We start from the raw sequence: 21,598 nt of genomic DNA on the forward strand, positions 1-21,598 counted from the left end.
CTGTCAAGAGATCATTAGCGTGAGGCACGGCGGTAACGGAACGGTACGGACGGTGTAAAGCGAACGGACGAACGCGTCGTCGCAATTACCACGAGACGAACGGCGATTAACCTTCATGAATACAATCGGGCGCAATTCGACGACGGAATGGTGGCGCGGCGACGATTGAGTGGGTCGACTTTATGGCGCGGCCCATGCCCGCGCCGTTCTTACCATGCGTGCACGCGTGTACGTACATGCGTGTCCTTACGTGGGCGCTGATACGCGCCGGCGAGCTACCTCCCTCCCTCCCTCCTCTCGTTCCATACGTTATATTAACACATTAGCTCCGCTCGCGTGCCAAAACCCCGTAACCCGTAAGTATAGAAGGGTCCATGTCTCCCTTTCGACATTCGCGTGACGCGCACGCACAAGAAAGCGCGGGAGGGCCGAGGAAGAAGGGGTTGTGACACGTAGGCGGCCGAAGAGGGCGGCGAGGGAGGCATTTGAAAAAATACGGCGCGTTTCGCACTCTCTTCGCGTCCTCGTACGGTATCTATGCGATACTTACCGGCGTTCCTCTCGTTTCAACGAACGACGACGCGCGTCGACGCGGCGGTGCTGCAAGCCTTCGACTTCCAGGACTTATAGAAGTTCAGTTTTCTCTCTCGCTCACCCGCCGACGCGCTCCTCGCCGTCAGCCACATGTGGCGAATCGCATCGATGACTCGTACCGACGATCTCTCAAGGCTCACTTTCAAAATTCCCCGTATACGCACACAAGCACAAAAAAAAAAAATCATCCGTTTCATCACCCGTCATTCAATATCGCTGACGCGTGCAGCGCGTGTTTCGAATCGCCGCGTAACTCTCCGCCCGGCGATCTCAAGGTTTACTCGGAAAAAGACGATCGTTTTGGAGTCTATCGCGAAGGCGAGATAGAAAGGCATCGCCTATACTACCGGCGTTCGAAACCGGCGCTGTTTCCAATTGCCAGAAACGGGCCGCAGTGATATCACCGCCTATTAGGAGAACGGGCGGTTTACGCGTGTGGATTCGTCTCTCGCCTCTCGTCGTGCCTTGCAACTCCGTATCAAAGAACGCTTCTCGGAATCGCCTCCAAAAGTTGCCCAGAATCTCGCACAATAAAGAAGAACGACCTCGTTCGGCCTCTGCAACTTTGTTCGTCCCTCGACGATGTGCTAACGACGCTGGTGCAGTTGTTCTTGCTGCGATCGGGACGCAAATAACAAGTATCGCGCCGGCGACGCTTGCAAAAAGCACTTGGACGAAAACGCGCGTTCCCGACGTACCTCGCGGACGGAGGATCGGGCTAAATCCTGAGAAAGAGGAGGGAGGTGGGGGGCACGAAGAAATCATCGGACGGAGAGTCGAAACCCTCACAGTGTGCATTTGCACGGAACACCCGGCACCCGGCACCTGCTACGAACCTGCTCGCAAACCATCTCTCCTCGCTACCTCCTCGCCAGCGTTGGTACTCAAATTTTTCACCGCGACTTCCTCACAAATCAATCTAATCGCGATTACGGGTGCGCGAAATCTCCACGCCAGCTCGATTGCCGATATTCCAATGAAAACGTGAGATTTCATGTCGCCAAGCGTGAATCTCACATTTACTTTACAAACATATTGAATTGTGTGTTTAAGTCAGAAATTATATATGAGAAAAGGAAAGAGCGCATACACGTATAAATTTATTACAGCGCACAATAAAAAAAGTTTGACCGGAGAATCCATATTATTTCGGAGCGTGTTTTACATTGAAATAAATTTTACACGTAAAACCGCGCCTCGTTTATTATCCGGCGTGTAAATTTGATCGACATAATTCGGAGAATTCCGCCCGTCCCACGGACGTGCACACGATTAAACATCGGAGAGAGAGAGAGAGAGAGAGTCGTCATCAGGCCCGGTCATCGGGCGAGAGCACGCCCGGGACCGATGAACGGGACGTAGCCTCGCGCAGCGTGCACACGGCTTGAGTTGAGAACCGCTTAGGCCACACGCACACTCTTCGGTGGCTCCAATTAAGCGGGCAACATTAATTTCAACCACCCGGTCCGACCCCGCGGTTATCTCCTTCTCTCCCGCTCCCGTCGTTTCGTCAGTCCCTTCCTTGTCCCTTCGTTCCTGTCTCTGTACTCCACCTCCTCCTCGTAACCCCTTCTACCTCCCTCCGTCCCTTACGTTCCCGATCCTCCTCCACCGTGCCCCCCGAGTGCGTTTCCACTCGCTCCTCGGCTCTTTCCGCTTCCTTCGCCCTTTTTAGTGTTAGCGCGAATTGCGCAGGTACGTAAATTACCGTTCGAGTGCGCGCAGTACGCCTACGTGCGCTCGCGCGGATCATCGCGGGGTTCACGCGAAGTATAGATCGCTCTGCTCGGGTGGTTCACTCCTGCGCAGTTCTCCGGACGGTGGTCGTCGCGCTAAAATCGTTGACATTTTGCTTATTGCTCCGGTGTCAGCCGGAAACGCACGTTCGTGGGCACAACATTCTACAACTTCTTGTTTATATCTCTCGAATACGCGCGCACGGAGAGAATTTTCTTTAAAAAAAATTACCCTTAAAAGGCAAAATGTAATGAATTTTTTGTTAAAAGTACAGTAAAATTCTTCGAGGTTCACGTTGTCTCACAATTACCACGATTATCAGGGTAATCTTTCAGAGAAAATTCTCCCCGCGTGGTATTCGCTTACATTAAATCTGTCAAATGCGTCCGCTTGTTTTGGAACACGAGTTCATCATCATCTCCTTTACTTGGTATTTATCTCAATAATGTTACCCAATACCGAGCTGAAAGAAAGGTCGCGGGTGTACAAACAGACGCGTCACATGCGTTCGCATTTATCGCACCGCGTGTCCCGATATAATGTGTTATATTGGCGAATAAACGTTTATTACGGAAGTACATACATCAACAAGCGTACGAGTCGCCGTGCAAACAGCGTACGTAAAAAATCTTGTTGGAATGTGCGCGCGTGTACGCGTGTCCTTTTAAAACTACTCCCCCGCGTGTCTATCGCACCGATGTCCGGCGAAAAGAAGAGGACGCCCTGCCGTTGCAAAGCGTCCCGTCAGCGGCGGCGACTAGTTATAAATAAGTACATAAATATGTAAATACGCGCGCGGCATATCTTATACGCAGCATCATCAAGTTTCATATATATGCTAATTACTACAAATCGCCTTTCTTCCATAATTATCCTCCACCGCGCTTACGCATCCGCGATTCCGACCGACCAACTGGCTGCCTCCTCGTTCCTCTTCTCGCGCGACGACGACGACGTTGTTTAAAGCGACTCACAGCCTTCATGGAATAATGGAAACGCATTTCGCTCGCGCTTCCGATTCTTTACAAACGGTTGTGCGTTTCTCTCTCTCTCTTCTTCTACTTACACGCTCGTTTAACCGCGCGCTAATGCGCGGCCATCATTTATTATTCGAGTGCGTTCTCCTATATTTAACCGCGCAGGAACGGAGGCTCCGTTGTTTGTTTCCGCACGTATCCGCATCAGCAGGGCTCGTTCTCCCCCGTTCCGGCTTCCCCGATCCTCTCTTTTGCCAGCCGGCTCGCTTTTCTCGCCCGCGTCGCCTCTCATCGCGCTGATACTCCGTCATGTCCTCTCCGCGCGTCTACCTTAGTCATATTTCATATCAACTCACGCCGCTCTCGTGCGCTCTCATTGTCGGGCGCACCTCGTTTCGTTCCCGAGCTCGTGCCGCTCCGGCGAATGCGATATGGTTTACATCGGCGAAACGGCAACTTCCCGGGCACGTGGCTCGATCGCGAAGAAGAGAGTCCGAACGGCGAGAAGACAGTGATAAAGAGCCGTGCCTATTCTTGCGACCACCCTCGTGGCAATCGCTGCGAGCCCCGCTAATTTCATATCAAATCACCGTTAAATTACGTCTCACGTCCCGGCGAAGAGACTTCTTTACGACACGTTCGATGGAGATAGGAAATCAATGAGGTCTGCATTATGCGAAATGTCAGCGAATTGAGTTGGTCAGAACTTTTTATTTTTATCGTGTACACGGAGAGAATTTTCTCTTAAAACTTACCCTCAAAATCTGGTAATTGTAGGATAATGTGTAACCTGAAGAAATTTTACTATACTCTTTAGTAAAATTTACTAAAAAGTATAGTAAAATTCCTCGAGGTCACACATTATTCCACAATTACTAGATTTTGAGGATAAATTTTAAGAGAAAATTCTCTCCGTGTAATAACAGTAAAATACATTGATTTTCAGTGGTGTATTTGCAACTTGTCTACTAGTGAAATAAATACACCGCGATCTTTCAGTTTATACACTAATTCTGAAGAGAAAATCACTAAAAGACAATCAATACTCGCTACAAGTATACTACTGCAAATTAGTGGTAACTGATTGTAGTTTAGAGAGTAAATTTCGAAGAGGATGCTACTCTCTTCTCTCTTATTAAAGAACGTAAACGATGGGTGCATTAAGGGATCGCAAGATGCAGCCCATTTCGATAACACGTTTTGAAACGGTAAACGGATAACCATCTCGCGGAGCAGACACCGACTCGGCTCGCGTCAATCATCGTGTAAGAGCGGGCAGAGTGGTGGTAGTTTACTTTGGTGCGTACCAAGTTTCCTCGCCACATGCTTGGAGAAGCCGAGGGAACGTAATAGGGCGCGGAAGAGGGTGAGCCGGCGAGAGAGAGAGAGAGAGAGAGAAGAGCCGAAGAGCCGGCGCGAGGGAACGTCACGTTACGTTCCACGGCGGAGTGACGTTTCTAATGCGAAACTAAGGAATTAGAACAGTCTCGCGCTGTCTAATGAGATACTAATTGCGCCGCATTCTCGTTGTATTGACTCGACCAGGAATCAGATAAACATAACTCCCCGGCCGAGGGAAAGTGAAACGCGCGTCCGTGAGATTTAATCAAACTGCTAAATTCACGAACCAGGAAGCAGTCCGGAGATAAAGAGGAGCGGTTAAAGTGTCTATTAAAGTATCTGTTAAGAGGAGATCTATGAGCAAACGGGAATGGGAGCGGCGGCATGAAGCCCAGTCGCAGTTTACTTCGCTAAACGAAGAAATAATTGATATGATTTAACTTTATATCTAGAGAAACGACGATCGTAACATTCATCGTCTGTGTATACTCTAAATCTAAGTGTTTTATAATGTGTTTAAAAATAAAACATTAAAGTGTTTTATCGGATCAAATATATGAAGATAAAATAGGACAACCGTTTTATACATCGCACAGTGGTCTGATCGCATTTTCGTAGTACGAAAAAATTAGGAACTTTGTGTTAATGCTATGTTATTGCTTTGTCGGTCTATTAAAGAAATTGAGAAAAATGAGAATGAACAGAATTGTGAAAATGTTTATCTTAAGTATAAAATATTCTCGAATTTTTGTATTTTTTAAGAATACATGTATGTGTTTAAAACACTTTAAATCCATTAAATCCACGTCAAAATAAAACACGTGTTTTGAAAAAAATCACTTTATGTCTTTATATTTAATACGTTTCTAAATACTTAAAAGGTGATTATCAATTGACTGCAAATGTGTATGAGAATATAAGATTATTTCTCTTTGAGAGATATAAGAAGCCTACAATAATTATGAGAAGAGCAAAAAAATATGTAGAAAAATATTATAGATAAAGCAAGAATCGCAGCACAAAGGTAGATGGAGAAGGAGAAGGGAGGGAGGGAAGCCCGTCTTTCGATTTAATCATTTTCCATAAATCAGTCAGCGGTGCTAATATTATCAACTTTAGAACGAATCTCTCGCGGGGTTAAATATCAAACGTGCATTCGACAAAATCGCCAGGAGGAGGAGCGTAATCTATGGTAGCGCGCGGGTAATCACGGTGTTTCCTCACGCGCGCGGTTATCCCGTCGCGCTCAACGAGGCGAGATAATGTCGTGCATTTGAAAATAAGGTTGAACATACGTGTAACGCGCGCCTGGATAAATAACACGGTGCAGAATACGCGAAAACGCACGGAAATGCGCGTCGCGTGTTAACGCGCGCGACCTTTCGCGCGTCAGAAGGGAACCGCGTGCGAAACGGATTACGTCTCTACCTAACATCGTCCCTTTAAACGTCTTATCTTCGTTTAACACGAACAGCAACAAGATAACAAGTCACGTACGAAATGGTAACTCCGATAAGTATAAACGCGTTTATATGTATTTAATATAATGTCAACTTTATTGGACTGCAAATACAAGTTGGCATGCAGACGATATGCAGTATACATTTAAACTAATTGGTAGCAGACAAAAGACGAGATGCAGCTTAAGGATGTGTTACGTTTCAGAGTATTATCATTAAAAATATTTACATTGTTTATTACATTTAAGTATTTTTATAAAATTTGAATGTAATTCTCTTATTAATTTAAAAATTAATTTTTTTGCTGATTTATTCTTGATTTTTACATAAAATCGCACTTCATTTGCAAATTTGATAAAGAAGTAGCATTACAAATTAAATTTTGTATCTCAATAATAAGTTGAATATATTATAATAAATGAATATAATTGGAAAGAAGTATTGCAAATGCAGACATTAAATCAACTAATTTGATTCTCAATTGCGATAAATTTAGCATGTTTAATATATAATTGCCTATATGATAGATCAATACAAAATTTTAACAATTAAATTACAATTATTATAAGTAATAAATATGAAGTCATTCAAGACGGTAAAAAAATTTTTTAATTTTCTTTTAATGCATTACAAGTGAAAAAAGTTTTGTAATAGATTATATTAAACTTGAATAACCGAATACGAGGCAATCAATGGACTTTTTAATGTCCATTTTAAACGAGCGTGATTGAAAGTTGAAGCCTCGGAGAAATAAAGTGCCGACTGTCGTGAGGTGAATCGAAGCTTAAAGTGCCGAAGTACCCCGCATTACGTTCACGACATCGGGATGAAAAACCCGCGGGGCTTACGTGATCGCGAGCAATCGCGAGCGTTAATGCTGTATATTCGATCGTAAAGATGTGCAGCCGACCGATCGTTAAATCGCGGGTACGCGCGGATTCTACGCGCCGGCGTGCATGCACGTGCGCGGGTTCGCGTGAAACGTCGACGCGCGAAAACGTTTCATCCCCGTCGTGGGAAAGACGTTTGGAAGACGATACTCAGCGCGCGCGCGCGAGATCACGGCGTCATAATTGCCATTTGCGATGATCCGCTCGAAATATAGACTCCTCTCGCGAATTCACTGATTAATGATACTTAAGCGGCATCGATGTGCACCGGCATCGTAATTCATTCGCGCGTTGCGCCAGCCGCGCGCGCGCGAATCATCCGCGAACGAGCGCGAATCCGTGCGAATTCATGCGTCTCGCTTTTAATTCAATTAATCGTCATTACGTCAGCGTTCAGAATATCTAAGAGTAGAACGGCGTTATTCAGCACAAAGTTACGATATCTCGTTTATAATATGCGAATGAAAACGTTAATAATTTTCTTGTAAGATGATAGCCTCGTAAATCGGTAATCCCAAGATGGCCTCAAAGGTAAATCATGCGTATCGGAATAAATCTACTTACTTGTCATGTTTAATAAATTCTACGTACACGAGCTTCTCTTTTTTGCCTCTTGCTCTCGGTTCTCTGTATTCGCTCCGTATTTCTCAAGGACTTCGAGCACACGTCGTCGGCAAATCCATCTTCGCTGCGAATGCGTTGTAATATTACGAGCTTAAAAAAAATATGTTATAACGGTTTATACGCAAAATGAAATACCAAAAATTAAATTTAATCCGAAAGTAATCACCTGCGATGTTTTTTTACATATTAAGATAGTTTCATTACTGATCGAGAATCTGTATCTATTCGTTTCTTCTTTTAATATTGATTGTATATTTACATGCATAAAAATATCAAATAAATTATTAAACAAGTGAACCGTTTACTCGAAGAAAAGAAACTGGATAGCTGTCTTCGAGTAATCTTTGCTTCAACTTTGTAGCAACTCTAAAATCGAGATGCCACCCTTCTCTCAAATCCCAAACAGATTTTGCCAAAGCATTTATTATACATGACTGCTCGTTGACGCGAATCAGCTACCGGAGTCTCAAATTCTCCCGCGTAATTCCGCCGAAAGACGAGATAAACGCAAGAAAACGACCCGTGGGCCGTGACGATCGATGATCCGCGCGATAACTCGCGGTATATACGCGCAACATAATAATTAATAACGCGGGAGAACAATGTACATCGCGCGCGTCGTCGCGGTGGTCCGTTTCGCTGATGGCAACTCCAGCTCGCGGTGTCGTATGTCTCGCGCGCTTATCCGCTCGTTAACTCGGGGCCTCGACGTAACAATACAATCCCCTCCTAGTCGGGAGGGGAAAGAGAAAGAGAGAGAGAGAGAGAGAGGAGAGCGATGTAATCCCGATATGTAACGTAATAATAATGACGAACCGATAAAGATCTCAACAACGCCGGTCACGCCTACTACATACAAGACACGACGCCGATGTGTAGCAATATACGGCGATCGTGACTGCGCGTTGGGGCTCAATGATCCCTGCGCGGTGACTTTCCTCCTCGAGATAACATCGAGGCTACAACGAAAACTAAATGGCGAAAGACGTCGGATTATAGTTCCTGCTTTGCGCCACGTTGGCGGTTGGTGTTGGGATCCAGCGCGCTCGTTTGTGGGATCGCCGCTTTCTAAACCCTTTCATCCTCGGGACCCAAGTGTAGAGACACGTCTTTCTTGAGCGCCGTAAGAACCAATATGGTCTCGAGAAATTGTACAATTGCACCGCGTGCATATGAAACGTAACAGCAAAATGTGTACGTTCTCACTGAACTTTTTTAAAATGTCGATGAACGACTAATTATAGATTCGTGAAAAGTAATAAATAACCGCAACTTGGGGGGACTGTATTCAAAGTTATCGCTGCTCATTGCATACTTAATCGTTGCGCGAAGAGAATAGGTGACGAAGTCAGAGAGGAGGAGGGGGAGGAGGAGAAGGAGGAAAATCGAAAGCAAATACAAAGGCCGAGAGGGATAAGAAAGGGGCGGTCTCGTTGGAGGAACCGGTACTCCTGCATTGACAGCGTAGGATGCAATGAAGCTATTAATCGTCTCTTGGAGCTACGCATTACTCGCAAATGTCTTCTGCTCGTAATTTTCGATGCTTATTATCGCGAGCTGCACAACCCTCGCGTGTGAATTAATATCTGAAAGGTTGAGCTTCTATTCTCCCGTCTGTGAATTCTAAAGATCTAAAATTTGCATATAAATCGAGAGAAAGGGGGGAGATGAATCTTTAAAAAAAAAATACATTTTAAAGATTAAATTTTTTAATAATTTTGCGCTCTTGAAAAAGGCATATGATTACAGTCTCAATAAGAAAAATCTTAATTATAAAACCCAGAATAAACTTTTCGAGGTATACATAAAAAAAGAATTGAAATTTTGAATAATTATTTAATTCGTCACGTCGGACCTACCGTGAAAAAGATGTGATCACTTTACCGGAGTTACGCAACAATAACAATTGCCAGAAAGTACTTCTAGACTTATATGGAAACTCGAAGAACATGATGCATCGGTGTTTTATACCGAAGAGTCATTTAAGAAATACCAGTCGCGTTCAGAACGGTGCTTAATCGCCGTGATGTAAAGATACACATGCCGCGCGCGTCTAAAATCGGATGATGGTTAATCGACGTTAAGAGAGGAACGTACGCGGAAAAGGGACGGGAAGAAACGGCGATAAAGGAAGGGAAGCGGGCAAGAGAGACCGCGCCTTAATGGAAACGAGTTAACGACCCGTGGAAACGTAAACGCAGTCACGTACACTCGAGTAACGATCGACGAGTGACCAATCAGTGATCATTATTTATGGTTATGGATATAGCCGCGGATCCAATGGCTACTTTTCGTACAGTTCTACGGGTTAACTCGGGGGAAACACCTTAACGAAGAGACCCCGTAATAAGAGATCCGGCCAATCGCGACGGGAAGCCGCCGCGCGTAACAAGCGTTATTCGCAATAATATCTATCGAGTAAACGAAAAATCCTAACGTTGGTTGCAAGTACCGTTTCCTTGACTGAAAAGTCATGCCAACGGCGTTTTAACGAGATGAGAACTGAAATGTCAGTATGGACGTGTGCGTGCGCTCCAAAATTATTTTGAATCTTAGAATTCGCTTAGTTGTAACAATTATCGACGTTTGAAATTTTATATTGACTATGTCTATGTGTAAGATGTTTTTACGGACGACACGTTATGTGCGCAAAAACTCAATAAATAAATATAGAATGTGCATTTGATAAAGTTGTTCGGAAAGGACAGGAGTTTTAATCGGTGTGTTTTTTCTTTTTTGTTCTCAGGACGAAGTAAGTAACGACCCACAACAGATACGAGTCGTACTCGGGCTAGACGAGACTAATGACGAAATGGCATCGGGGAACGTGAGCTTTTCTGAGACGAAGCCATTAATACGCTTATTGTGTAAGCTTGTTGCCACGTGTTGGCTCTCGATCGATGGCACGTCTGCGTGTATAAATCGATATCTCAATGACGCGTATACGGATATCCAGTGGTTTGCAATGAGATTGATCCATCAAAATGTAAGACGACTTTCACCTCTTTGTGATTTGCACTCTAATTAAATTAATGCAACGTTTAATTTATATATCACATATGCAGCTTTGAAAGTATATTGACGTCGAGTACCGCGTTCACTTGGAGAGGCACTATTTTTTTCTCTCTCTCTCTCTCTCTCTCTCTCTCCAAATACTCAAGAACACGTCTATTAAACGCGTCTATTAGCTTCCCAAGATTCCGCGTCTCCATTTCGATTCCACTTTCTTTGCGCGTGCGTGGAATTTTACTCGATATGAGAGTTTTTCTCAATTCCGAAGAGAGAATTAGTACCCTCCTTAGGACTGCGCTGTCATAAACCACCTTTTTCGTCTCACCTCGTTCCGTACCTCGTACCATTTATGCCCTCTGAAATACCACCGGCATTGACGCAGAGACAGCTGCGGCCCGCAAAAACCTTGCGACGGTAAATAATTCGAAAATGTGGGTTATACATGGTATCGCTATGCCGCTCGCGATATCGTATATTAGCAGCCCGCCGCGAGCTTAGGAAATACATGAAGCCGGCCTGCCTGCCTGTCCGCGGAATCCGCGTCTCTCGGATAACGAGTGCCGTCGTCGCGGAATCGAACGTCGGGTCTTAAAACTGTCAATCGGGAGCCGCGAGCAATGCTGAAGGCCCCGCGACTCGCGATAGAGAGAGAGAGAGAGAGAGAGAGAGAGAGAGAGAGAGACAGAGAAAGAAGGATGGAGCACTCGTAATTCTCGAGAGTCGAGAATGACTTGGGAGAATCGAGGAGAGACCTGCCCGCTCCGCTCCGCTCGGCTCGGCTCGGCTCGGCTCCGTGTCGACACGCTTTAGCCTCGTTTGTCCCAAGTAATGGCCGTAGTCATAACTCAAGCGGCTCCGCTCCCGCGGCTTGTTCCTACATATCTCGACGCGCATACCCGGACAAGGCCGGCGGTAGGGGGAGGAAGGGGGGAGACGATCAGATTCACGGAAAGGACAGGTCGATCAGGCTCGCGCATCTGTCCGATCACTTGATCGTTCCATTTCGATTCGCGACAAGAACGACGCGACCGCTCGATCGCGCGGCCAATCCTCGCGCGTCGTTATCCGATATTTCTCCGCGTTCCGTATTGCTCTTAAAGTCGCCTAGCTGTTACCTGTGAATTAATCGTACCATCGTCGGATCAAGGATGTTCGGAGCGGTTTTTCGAATTTCTATAATTGGTGAGCGTAAGGATAAAACTCTGGACTGCCGAAAAGGAGAGAATTCAAGATGTCACTCCCGCGCGAGATTATCTCGTCCTCTAGGTAATATCGGCTAACGGCCGTGCTAGAGAGCGTTGCACCTACTATTTGCACGGCATTAGGACTCGTCATCGCGAGCGCTTGCCGCGGGTAATTGGTGAAAATTGAGCGAAGTGCGCCTTCGCTCAACCGCGCCGTGGCAATGGCCTTAACGACTTAACGACACGGCGTCGTCGTCTCTCTCTCTCCTCTACCTTCGTATCATTCCGAGTATCAGCTCAGTCGCCGCCTTTTAACGAGGATATCATAATTATCGGCGATAAATTTCGCAACGCTGATTTAACGCTCGCTACGTGGACACCGGGCAATCCGATAATGTACGCGAACGAAGGTGAACAAGGTGGATTTTTCTTCTCTCAATTGAAACGCGTGCCCCCCTCCCCCCCCCACATCCGTGACGACGTCGCCCGTTTCCAAATGAAATTCGTAAATTGCTGTGCCTCATTCGACGTGTCCCGTCTACAACGATAACGAGCTCAAATTGTCAAAATTACGTTTCGCAAAAGAACCCGTTCTTGTAACAAATTTCGATTAAGTGCGTTCCATTAAAATGTAATAATCGTATTTTTTTTTTTGCGCGCGCGCGAGCGACGAAACCTTATCATTAAGTTGTCAATGCTAGTCCGCTGTCGTGATCACCGGACGACATCGGTCGACGGAAGGAGCAAGAGGAAAAGGGGACGAGAGAGAAAGGGCCGCCTTTAGTCATGAATACATAAACGACCCAAACCGACACGCAGGTCGTTTTTATCCGGAGCAACATTTTGCGCATCACGCGTGGAACTCGTGCGTCATTGCAAGCGCGAATCGTCCCTAGCGTCAATTACGCTTGACGACAACTTCGACAACGGCGTTCTCAACTTTGTCATTCGTGCGTCGCGTTTCCCTTCCGGCGACGTTCCGCTTCTACGTTCCGCGCGAACGAGCGAGTGTCGGACGGCACTTTAGCGCGGTAGATCGCTTTACATATCGATATGTGATCCGTGACTGGCACGGCTCATCTCGCCTACGGCCACTTTAATCGCACACGGCCTATCTGGAAAGCGAGAGGCGCAACTAACCGAGAGGAGAGGGCATCCCTCTCGCCCGGGTGCATCATCCAGGATGACTGCCGACTCTCATTGTGTCGTCGACACGCTCCGTACGGAGTGGTTTCGTTCGTAAACGCTGTAATTATCGCGTCACGCGCGGCGTTTGGGACGTAAAGATCCGCGGCGGAGGAAGAAAGGCCGCGGGACTCGGGCGAAAGCTGTGTGCGCCGTTGCAGAAGTTTTTACGATTATTATTAGTTTACGACTGAATTCTGAAGTATTTCTATCGTATTGTTTTTCGTACTTTCTAATTCTGTCAGATGAAACTGCAGTTTCAGCTTTCTACGTTCGGGTTTCTCGCCTCGGGTATGATAATTTATCTTTACAAACTAGTTGAATGATATAAACGAGTGCGCCGAAATAAGGTTTGATAATAATAATTCAGATTTGACAACATTACTTTAATTAAATATTTTATTAATGTAAGATTTATAATTAATAATAACATTAATTATGTTAACAATAAGCAATCGATTATCAAACGGTTACTAAAAATATTAAATATTTAATTAGACTAACTGAATATTTATTAATTAAAACTATTTCAATATTTGATAAACTATCATCTATCAAATATTAAAACGTTTGATTAATATATACTCAAAATAATTTATCGATTTATTTAACAATTTTTAAATATTTATCAAGTATATTTTTTTGTTATATGAGCTAAGTATTTATTTAATACTACTTTACTCAACATTTGGTAGCTATTACCAAGCTTTTTTTGCCAGTATGCACATTTATCCAAAATATATATTTCGTCATTAATTTCACGACACGTTTAGTCACATCGGCGTTCCGATCGTGCCATTCGTTACGCCGTTTAGTTAAAATATTGCTTTAAATTTAACAGAGCAGAGAGCGCGAGGCAATTCGCTCCCCGAACACGATCGTCGGCCATTTGCTCCGCGCGGAATCCTACTAATTTACAGATCATTTTTAACGAATTCTAGACACCGCTCTTCCTTTTTATCCTCCGCGCTGCGCCTCCTTCGCGTTTCTGCCGATACGGATGTAATTAAAAGCAACGTGACGGGCAAGTTGAGCAACGGACTGAAAGGGCGATCACTAGAATAGCTATTCGTTACGCGAGAGAATCGCCCGAAGGAGAAACTAGAGGCCAGTAGCTGACATCTATCTCAAGAATAGAACGAGAAAATTAGTAGTGCGGCCGATCGCCAATGGATCGACGAGCGATCTTACAACTTTATCCTTTGTATTGACCGGTAGCGTGAATATTATGCGGTGCACTTTTTCACTTCTTGTCCGACATCGAAGAGTCGAGTCTATATTTTGCACACAGAAAAAAAATTTGTATCGATTTGATAATCATTCTCTCGTATATAAACAAGAATATCATATAACCTTCTTCAAAGAGTTTAATAAACTTGAATTTCACTAAAATATATCTTTATTTTAATATTGTAATAGTTATCTAAAGAGGACGTATGATTGATATTTAATAATAATAGTATTAAACAATTTTAATTCTTAATTCAAATATAATTGTTATTCCATGATTGATAATTTCTTTCTTTCTACTCGTGAAATTATTTTTGAATTAAGATGTATTAGACTTCTTCGACAAAACTATACAAATTTCTTTATGCGAGCCAGTCACATCCGTTCAAGATTATCAAACTTTTTTAAAAAGATTTTATATTTTTTTCAATTATGGAACAATGATTGTAGATTCGAGACTATTTTTTTATGCGATAAAATTATTCATATGCAAATAGGTAATTAGTGATGTTTATCAAAATCACTCTTGCCAGAGCAATTTTCGAACTGATTAGCAATATAAATGTCATGCCGCTACGCATTCGCGTTCGCGCGCGTGCACGATTGTGCAGCGAAAAAAAAAAATGCAATTAAACTGACAGACCGAGCTACGAGCTGACGTCTATCTCTAGGAGTGGGACAAGGAAATTAGTGTTTCTCCACGGCCGCACGTCGCCGGGTTATTCCGAGGGTACTTTTGGGGTTGCGCTTAAGCAGGAGAAGGGCGTCTTAGCATTATTGGTTTTACCCTCGAGTCTTTGGAGAGGGATTACCCGTAAGTGGGAAGGGCGGGAATGAGAAGAGAAAGAGAGAGAGAGAGGAGTCTGGAGAAGCTCTTCTCGTTGGCGCGCGCGTTTCCTACGCTTGACTGCAAGACTGCCTCGCGCTTAAGTAATTAGACTGCCGGCGGTTCGTTACCTCAGTTCATTCCTGAGGACGAGAAAACTGCCAGGGGATGGTATGCGTACGTTTTAACGCGACTAAGCCGACGTCTCGATATACCCCCGCGATACTCGCTCCGCGTTTCATCGTTTTACCGGAAGGCGCTCTGAATAATTATTTATTCTTTATGTACTTTTCCCTGCCCTCTCGGTGTGTGCCAAGAATTTGATTTTTATTTTAAAATTAGTTTAGAAATTTTGAGGATGTAGACCTTTCATTATAAATTTTGCTGATTAGAGAGGTAAACTCGCGGAAAGATAAAAATCGTTTAATAAATATAGCGTATGACGGATTGTCGTTAAACATCTTGCTGCATATCTTGATAAATATTTCTCTTTCTAAATATCGGCACGTCTGGCGAAACGCAAGGGAAAAAAAAAGGCAGCGGCGCGTCGCGAGCAGTCGCAGTTTCCTTGTGAGATATTTTACGGGCGCCGATGATCGGGGCCTCGACGAAGATGAATTTCTCGTGAGAGATTTTTTTATGGCCACACGTGTAGAAATCGATCGCGTCGCCGGCTGTAAGAGCCAATCGGAGACGGGAAACTAACGACTCAAGTCTCGTCGACGTGCCGCCGACGATGCTTGATCGTGCGGAACAAACTGCTTTTCCGATAATATTACTTAAAGCATGTACTACGATCTTCGCTTTGAATGATTACGCGTTGTAAAATGATTTTTACTGCGAAAATTCATACGTGCCGGACGACTCTCGGCGACTAGTCGACGGGAATTTACTGCCGCGCGCGCGCAGCAACATTCGATAATTATCATTTGCAATGCGACTTGTATTCCACAAGCCTGTAATTTCTGATCTCACCCGGTCGATCGTTAAAGCCCGGTCACAGACCAACTGTTTGGCATTACGTATTATAGATCGCAATCAAGGAATTTTCTATCTGGATATTTGATACTTCATACTTGTAGCGCGACTACTCCCTTCTTAAAGGTTAATAGCTAATTGAATATATTAAATGAAAATATGCAAATTTTTTTGAACGCCGACAAAAATTTATACAAATTTAATTGAATCGTTAAAACATTTTTTAATTGACAACATAATTATTGTTAGGTTGAATTTTAAGATACGGATAATGGGGAAAAAATGATTATGTAAGAAAAATAATATTAATTACATGATATAATTATTTTAAATGTGATTTTATAAAGTTAATTTTTAATATGCGATTTGAATCTCTCTCCCTTTAATTGATGAAAAATCACTGAAATTAGTAAAAATGCACTGATTTCAGTGGTATACTTATAACTCGTCAATCAGTAAAATAAATAGACTGAAATTAATTCTGAAGTAAAAATCATTAAAAGTCAATGAACACTAATTATCACAGTTATAAGTATACCACTGCGAATTAGTGAAAATGCACTGATTGCAATTTAGAGAGCTTAGATTCGAAATTGTAAAAAAAATTCAAATTCAAATAGTCACCTTTACTATTCTAGTAGTTTTCGAACTTTTATCAATTCTTTAAAGAAAGAATAATTTTAAATATAACAACTACGTGAAATATGGTATCAAGAAACGTGAAATAAGTTGAAAACTATTATAAGAATTTTATTCGCTATATGTACAAAGGCTCTCGCAATCGGTTTTTTTTTTTGCTTTCAAGATATTCAGCTTTATTAACTTCAATGGACACCGCGCGATGTGATCGATGGTTCGAAATCGCGTAAAGAGCCGTCGATCTACGCGTTTTTTTTCCACACGATGTTTTGTGAGTTCTCGCTTTGTATCGACGTGTACGGCGCAGGTCGATCATCGCGAGGCTCGAAATTTCCACGGAATATCCAGCAGATCGGATCGACCGATAACGCCGATCGTTATGATTTGATTTATACGCAATTATAGCTGCCGGTGCCGCGCGCGCATAAACTATAAACGTTCGTGTCGCACCAGGCGGCGCACAGTGTTTATCCCGTGAATTATTAGCTGGGAATTACATGCGGAAATCACACGGGAGTGGAAGTAGTCACGCGGGGAAAACGAGTTGCATCTAGAATCGCGTAAATGCCCTTGTTGGCGAAGCGATGCGCCGGCGTGAAAACTCGAGCTCCGAACAGGCTCTAAAGGATTACACTTCTCTATACGAAACTACGAAACATAACCGAATATATTTGTCACATTATATACACTGACAATGGGAAAACAATTTGTCGAGTAAGTCTTTTTATTTTCCTCTTATTTCCCATGTTTGAGTAAATATTAACGAGCATAAATTAATTTCTTTGCAAATTTACAAAACAAATTTCTTTGGATCAAGGAAATACTGAAATAAAATAGTTTTACTTGAATATAAATTTTTTAAGTATAAGATTAATTTTTCTTTTTTTGTTTCTAATTATCTCATTCTCGGGAGGAGACTCGTCTTGGGATTTCATTGTCGAAATCTCGCGCGGTCGGATCTCCGCGCTGACGCAACGTGAACGTGCGAATAGTGACGTTGCGCGGCAGGGCATAAGATGCGCAACGTGGCGGCAATAATAATGCGTTTGATTTACGATAAAGCCGCCGCCACGATGGCGATCCGTCCGACGTCACGGCGATTCCGCGCGAACGCGTCCGCAGGCACGATAAGGCAGGCAGAATCGAGACGGAAGGATTTACTTCGTCGGCAGAGGACGATCCTTACAGCCGGACGTTTATTCCATCGACGAACTTGCCGACCTCTCGCGGCTCCTCCCAAGCGCAACTGGCTTGTTATAGACGCACACGCGCATAACGCGGACTTAGACTTAGAGAGAAAAACACTTAAGACAGACCTAAACAATAAAAGTTGCCGTAAAACTTGCCAACCGGTGGTTCGTTAATTTCTCAGATTTATCGGCGTGTAAACTTGCTGAATCAATGTCTGCCCGTGAAGCGGGTATTGCGAAGCATTGTTTAGAACGTCCTGCGTATCGTCATCTGTGAGATTCCACTTCTTCGTATAACAACAGCGATTGAGAAATTCACGTTTTTATTTAAAAAAAAAAGGGGGGAAAAAACAATGAAAACTTTATGACAGAGAAAATACGTTTCGAAAAAATTTCGCTGATCCCATAAGCGAACCGTAACTTTTTTGACATTAGCGTTTTCTAAGCAGCTATAAACGAAGGTATGTTTTAAAGTAACAAATGTTAATTTTGTTGTAATAAATATTAATTCTAAAAAGGTTTAAAATTATAAAAAATTCCTATTTTTGAAAATATTTTATTACATTAAATATGTAACGAGTAAGTTTGCAGCTTGTCTGAGTCAGTTTGATTCCCACGCAAGAGTCTGATTAATCTGAATGAAGATATAAAAAGAAACACAGAAAAAAGTTAGCTTTTGTACACATTCTTGTACAAATTAAGTAGATAAGTTTATTTGGAAAATTTTATTTTATTTGAATTCAAACCGAATGGTATTTACATGCATAGAATATTAATTACGCGTTGAATAGAGATGTTTTTGGGTGGGTATATTGACAGATATGAGTTAACGTTAGAATCATCCCGTGTTTCAGGTCCACGCACGAGAAGAGTGAAGAGGACAGACGGACGCGGCGGCGGCACCCCCGAAGAGAAACGTCCCAGGACCGCGTTCAGTGGTGAACAGTTAGCGAGATTGAAGAGGGAATTCGCGGAGAATCGATACCTGACGGAAAGACGGAGGCAGCAGCTCTCGAGGGACTTGGGTCTGAACGAGGCGCAGATCAAGATCTGGTTCCAGAACAAGCGGGCGAAAATCAAGAAGGCCAGCGGCCAGAAAAATCCTCTGGCCCTTCAGCTGATGGCACAAGGGCTCTACAATCATTCGACGGTACCGCTTACCAAGGAGGAAGAGGAGCAGGCCGCGGAGCTTCAAGCGAAATGACGATTGCAAGCTTAAATAAACGTTCGGCAAAATTTAACTTTGCAAACTTTGACTCCTGAATTTCTGACTTTAAAGAAGCTATAAGTGAAGGTCGAATTTATCCTCTATTCGGTTTTAATTCGTAAGTATTTTTTAGAAGAATTGAGAGAACATAGAAAATGTGAAAATACCAGATTACTTAATACAAAAAAAATCTCTTAGTACGAATCAACAGACATTTAATATAATATTAGGATTTTATAAAATATCCTCTTTATTGAAAATAACATCTTTTCTTCCGCAAAAGGATAAGAACATACGTACACTTGGAGAAACAAAATTGTATTAGCAACTATAAATTTATGAACAAATAGCACCTCAACTATGTATTTATAGTTTGTAATAGAAACAATAAGTACGAACTAAGAAAATGTAATATTAATGATTTGTAGTGAATTTCTAATTGGAAAAACTGTGAAAAAATAGTAATACAAATGTAAGTGACGAAAAAACTAAAATACCTGAGATTCGAACTCGGATTCCTTCCGTTTTGATTCCTAACAGTTAAGATGCTACGCCACGATTGTTTCACTGCATATAGTTATTACGATCGTATACATCGGCCGTAAATTGGAAAAATATTGTTAAAACATATTTGTATGAAGTCTGTATAACTATATAATTATAGTTGAGGTTTTATTTCTCTATAAATTAATAGTTATACAAATTATGTTACCGTGGTAATACAAACTATTTTTATAGATATTGCAATTAAAATTGTAGTTGCAATAACTGTAACATAGTTTATTGAACTATGTGTAATAGTTTTACGGATAAAACTTGTATAGTTGTCACTTTATAATTGCTACGACTATGAATTTTTCTCTCAGTGATACATATCGCATTTTCGTCTTTCTTTGCCAACTGCGGGTTTTTGAAAACAAATCAACCAAAGCGCGGTGTAAATCTTGGTATATTTTATTTTAAAAAATGTTAAATATATGTAGTATATTACTTTTAAAGAGAGTATCATCAGGTCAAAAAGCTAATAAAAAAAAAAAACTTATAGAGCGGACCAAAGGTCAACGGTCTGTCGTTTCTCTTCCTTAAAATGAAAGACTGGAGTATTTATTTCGCTAGACGTATTAGTACAACTCGTTAGAGTTAACTCGAGGAATTCTTGTCTTGTAATTAGAGCTTCCGATAGAACAACAGTTTTGACGAATGTTGCTTACCAGCTCGTTCGAAATAATCGCGAGCGGAAGATTAGTTTTACCGAGATGGTTACGCGAATATAAGTTACGATCGCCGTTCCCTGCCATCGCTTTAAAAGAAAATACGATAAATGCTACACGTTCCTAGATCGCAGCACACGTTGGATTCAGACTTTGTAAGGGGGAAAGCAATTGACGATGCAAGGCGCCTCGGAGAACAAACGTATTTCCTGAAGTGTTTTGCATAAAATATTGTCTTCTTGATTATAAAAAATTAAGATGTAACTAATAAAGAATTTTCTATCGATAGAAAAAGAAACGGTCTTTTTTCAACAAGAAGATATTGATATTATTCGATAACTTTCTCGCAAAATTAATTTTAAAAAATATATTCGATTAGTGTATTGTGCGATGGCATGCAGCGGTTAGTTTGTTACGAAGGAGATTAACAAGTGCCATTTTTTGCAATTCTTTCCGGCAAGATTGTTTACGCGAGAACTGAGAGAGCCGTCTGGTGACGAAAAGGAAAAGCGGGATCGGACGAGTAAGAAGAGGAGGGGGGGAGGATCAGATTTTTCGTTAATTTATTGTACAAATGTAAGATATATTATATATCGCGAAAAACTGGAGTGATTGCGACGTGCAATAGAAGAATTATACATAATAAAGAGGGAAGTAAATAGAGACGAGTTATGTATAGGTGTGTTGTATATGTAATTGCGGAGCGACGTGTACATAATTTACCATTTAGCGACGGACGTTGTCCCGATAGACTGTTTAAAATGTAACTTAGCTATTTATTTACGTATAGTATATGAGGCGTAGCGAGCGCGCATACGAAACGATCACGCGACAACTGATACTTGTAAGATTATTTAAATTCGAATTAAATATTCCCATTATCAAGCCAGCGAGCATGATTTATTTTGTCAACACCTTACCTCTCTCCCGCCAAGCCACGTGAATATTTGCTCGCGGGGCGAAATATAATCTGCGACGGACGTCGACAGCTGCGCGCCGGGAACCCGATTAATGAATTACGACGTGGCGACATGTCATCCGCGAAGCATGTCACGATCGATGACTGTAACAGGCAAATATATAAAGTTGATGCATCATTGAAACGAAAACGAATTACTTATTTGAATAATGCTAGATTCAACAGAAACGTGTCTCATAAATTAAGCTGTTTAAAGAAAACGTAATTAAAAGATTAATACACTTGCAAATTTTTTATACAAAGCTTTTTCTGTTAAAATTGTAAGAGGCATGGCTTTAAAATAATTTATTCTTGTACAGTTTACCGTAAACAGAAGAAGTAATAGATGAAATTC

At 42.5% G+C, this 21,598-nt stretch overlaps 1 protein-coding gene across 2 annotated transcripts in view; it reads left to right on the forward strand.

Moving 5' to 3' along the window:
- Positions 1 to 21,174, forward strand: part of LOC105831391 (homeobox protein invected) — a 74,685-nt gene extending 53,511 nt beyond the window's left edge. The window contains exons 2-3 of one of the 2 annotated variants that reach the window (XM_036284349.1): positions 10,370 to 10,375; positions 18,704 to 21,174. In XM_036284349.1, the coding sequence (XP_036140242.1) occupies positions 10,370 to 10,375; positions 18,704 to 19,071 (374 nt within the window). In that variant the 3' untranslated portion in view covers positions 19,072 to 21,174. The remainder of the gene's footprint in view (positions 1 to 10,369; positions 10,376 to 18,703) is intronic. The other variant, XM_036284350.1, reaches the window with a different exon arrangement.
- The last annotated feature ends 424 nt before the right edge of the window (positions 21,175 to 21,598 follow it).

This window comes from Monomorium pharaonis, chromosome 3 (assembly GCF_013373865.1).
Source record: "Monomorium pharaonis isolate MP-MQ-018 chromosome 3, ASM1337386v2, whole genome shotgun sequence".
Classification (NCBI taxonomy): Eukaryota; Metazoa; Arthropoda; class Insecta; order Hymenoptera; family Formicidae; genus Monomorium; species Monomorium pharaonis.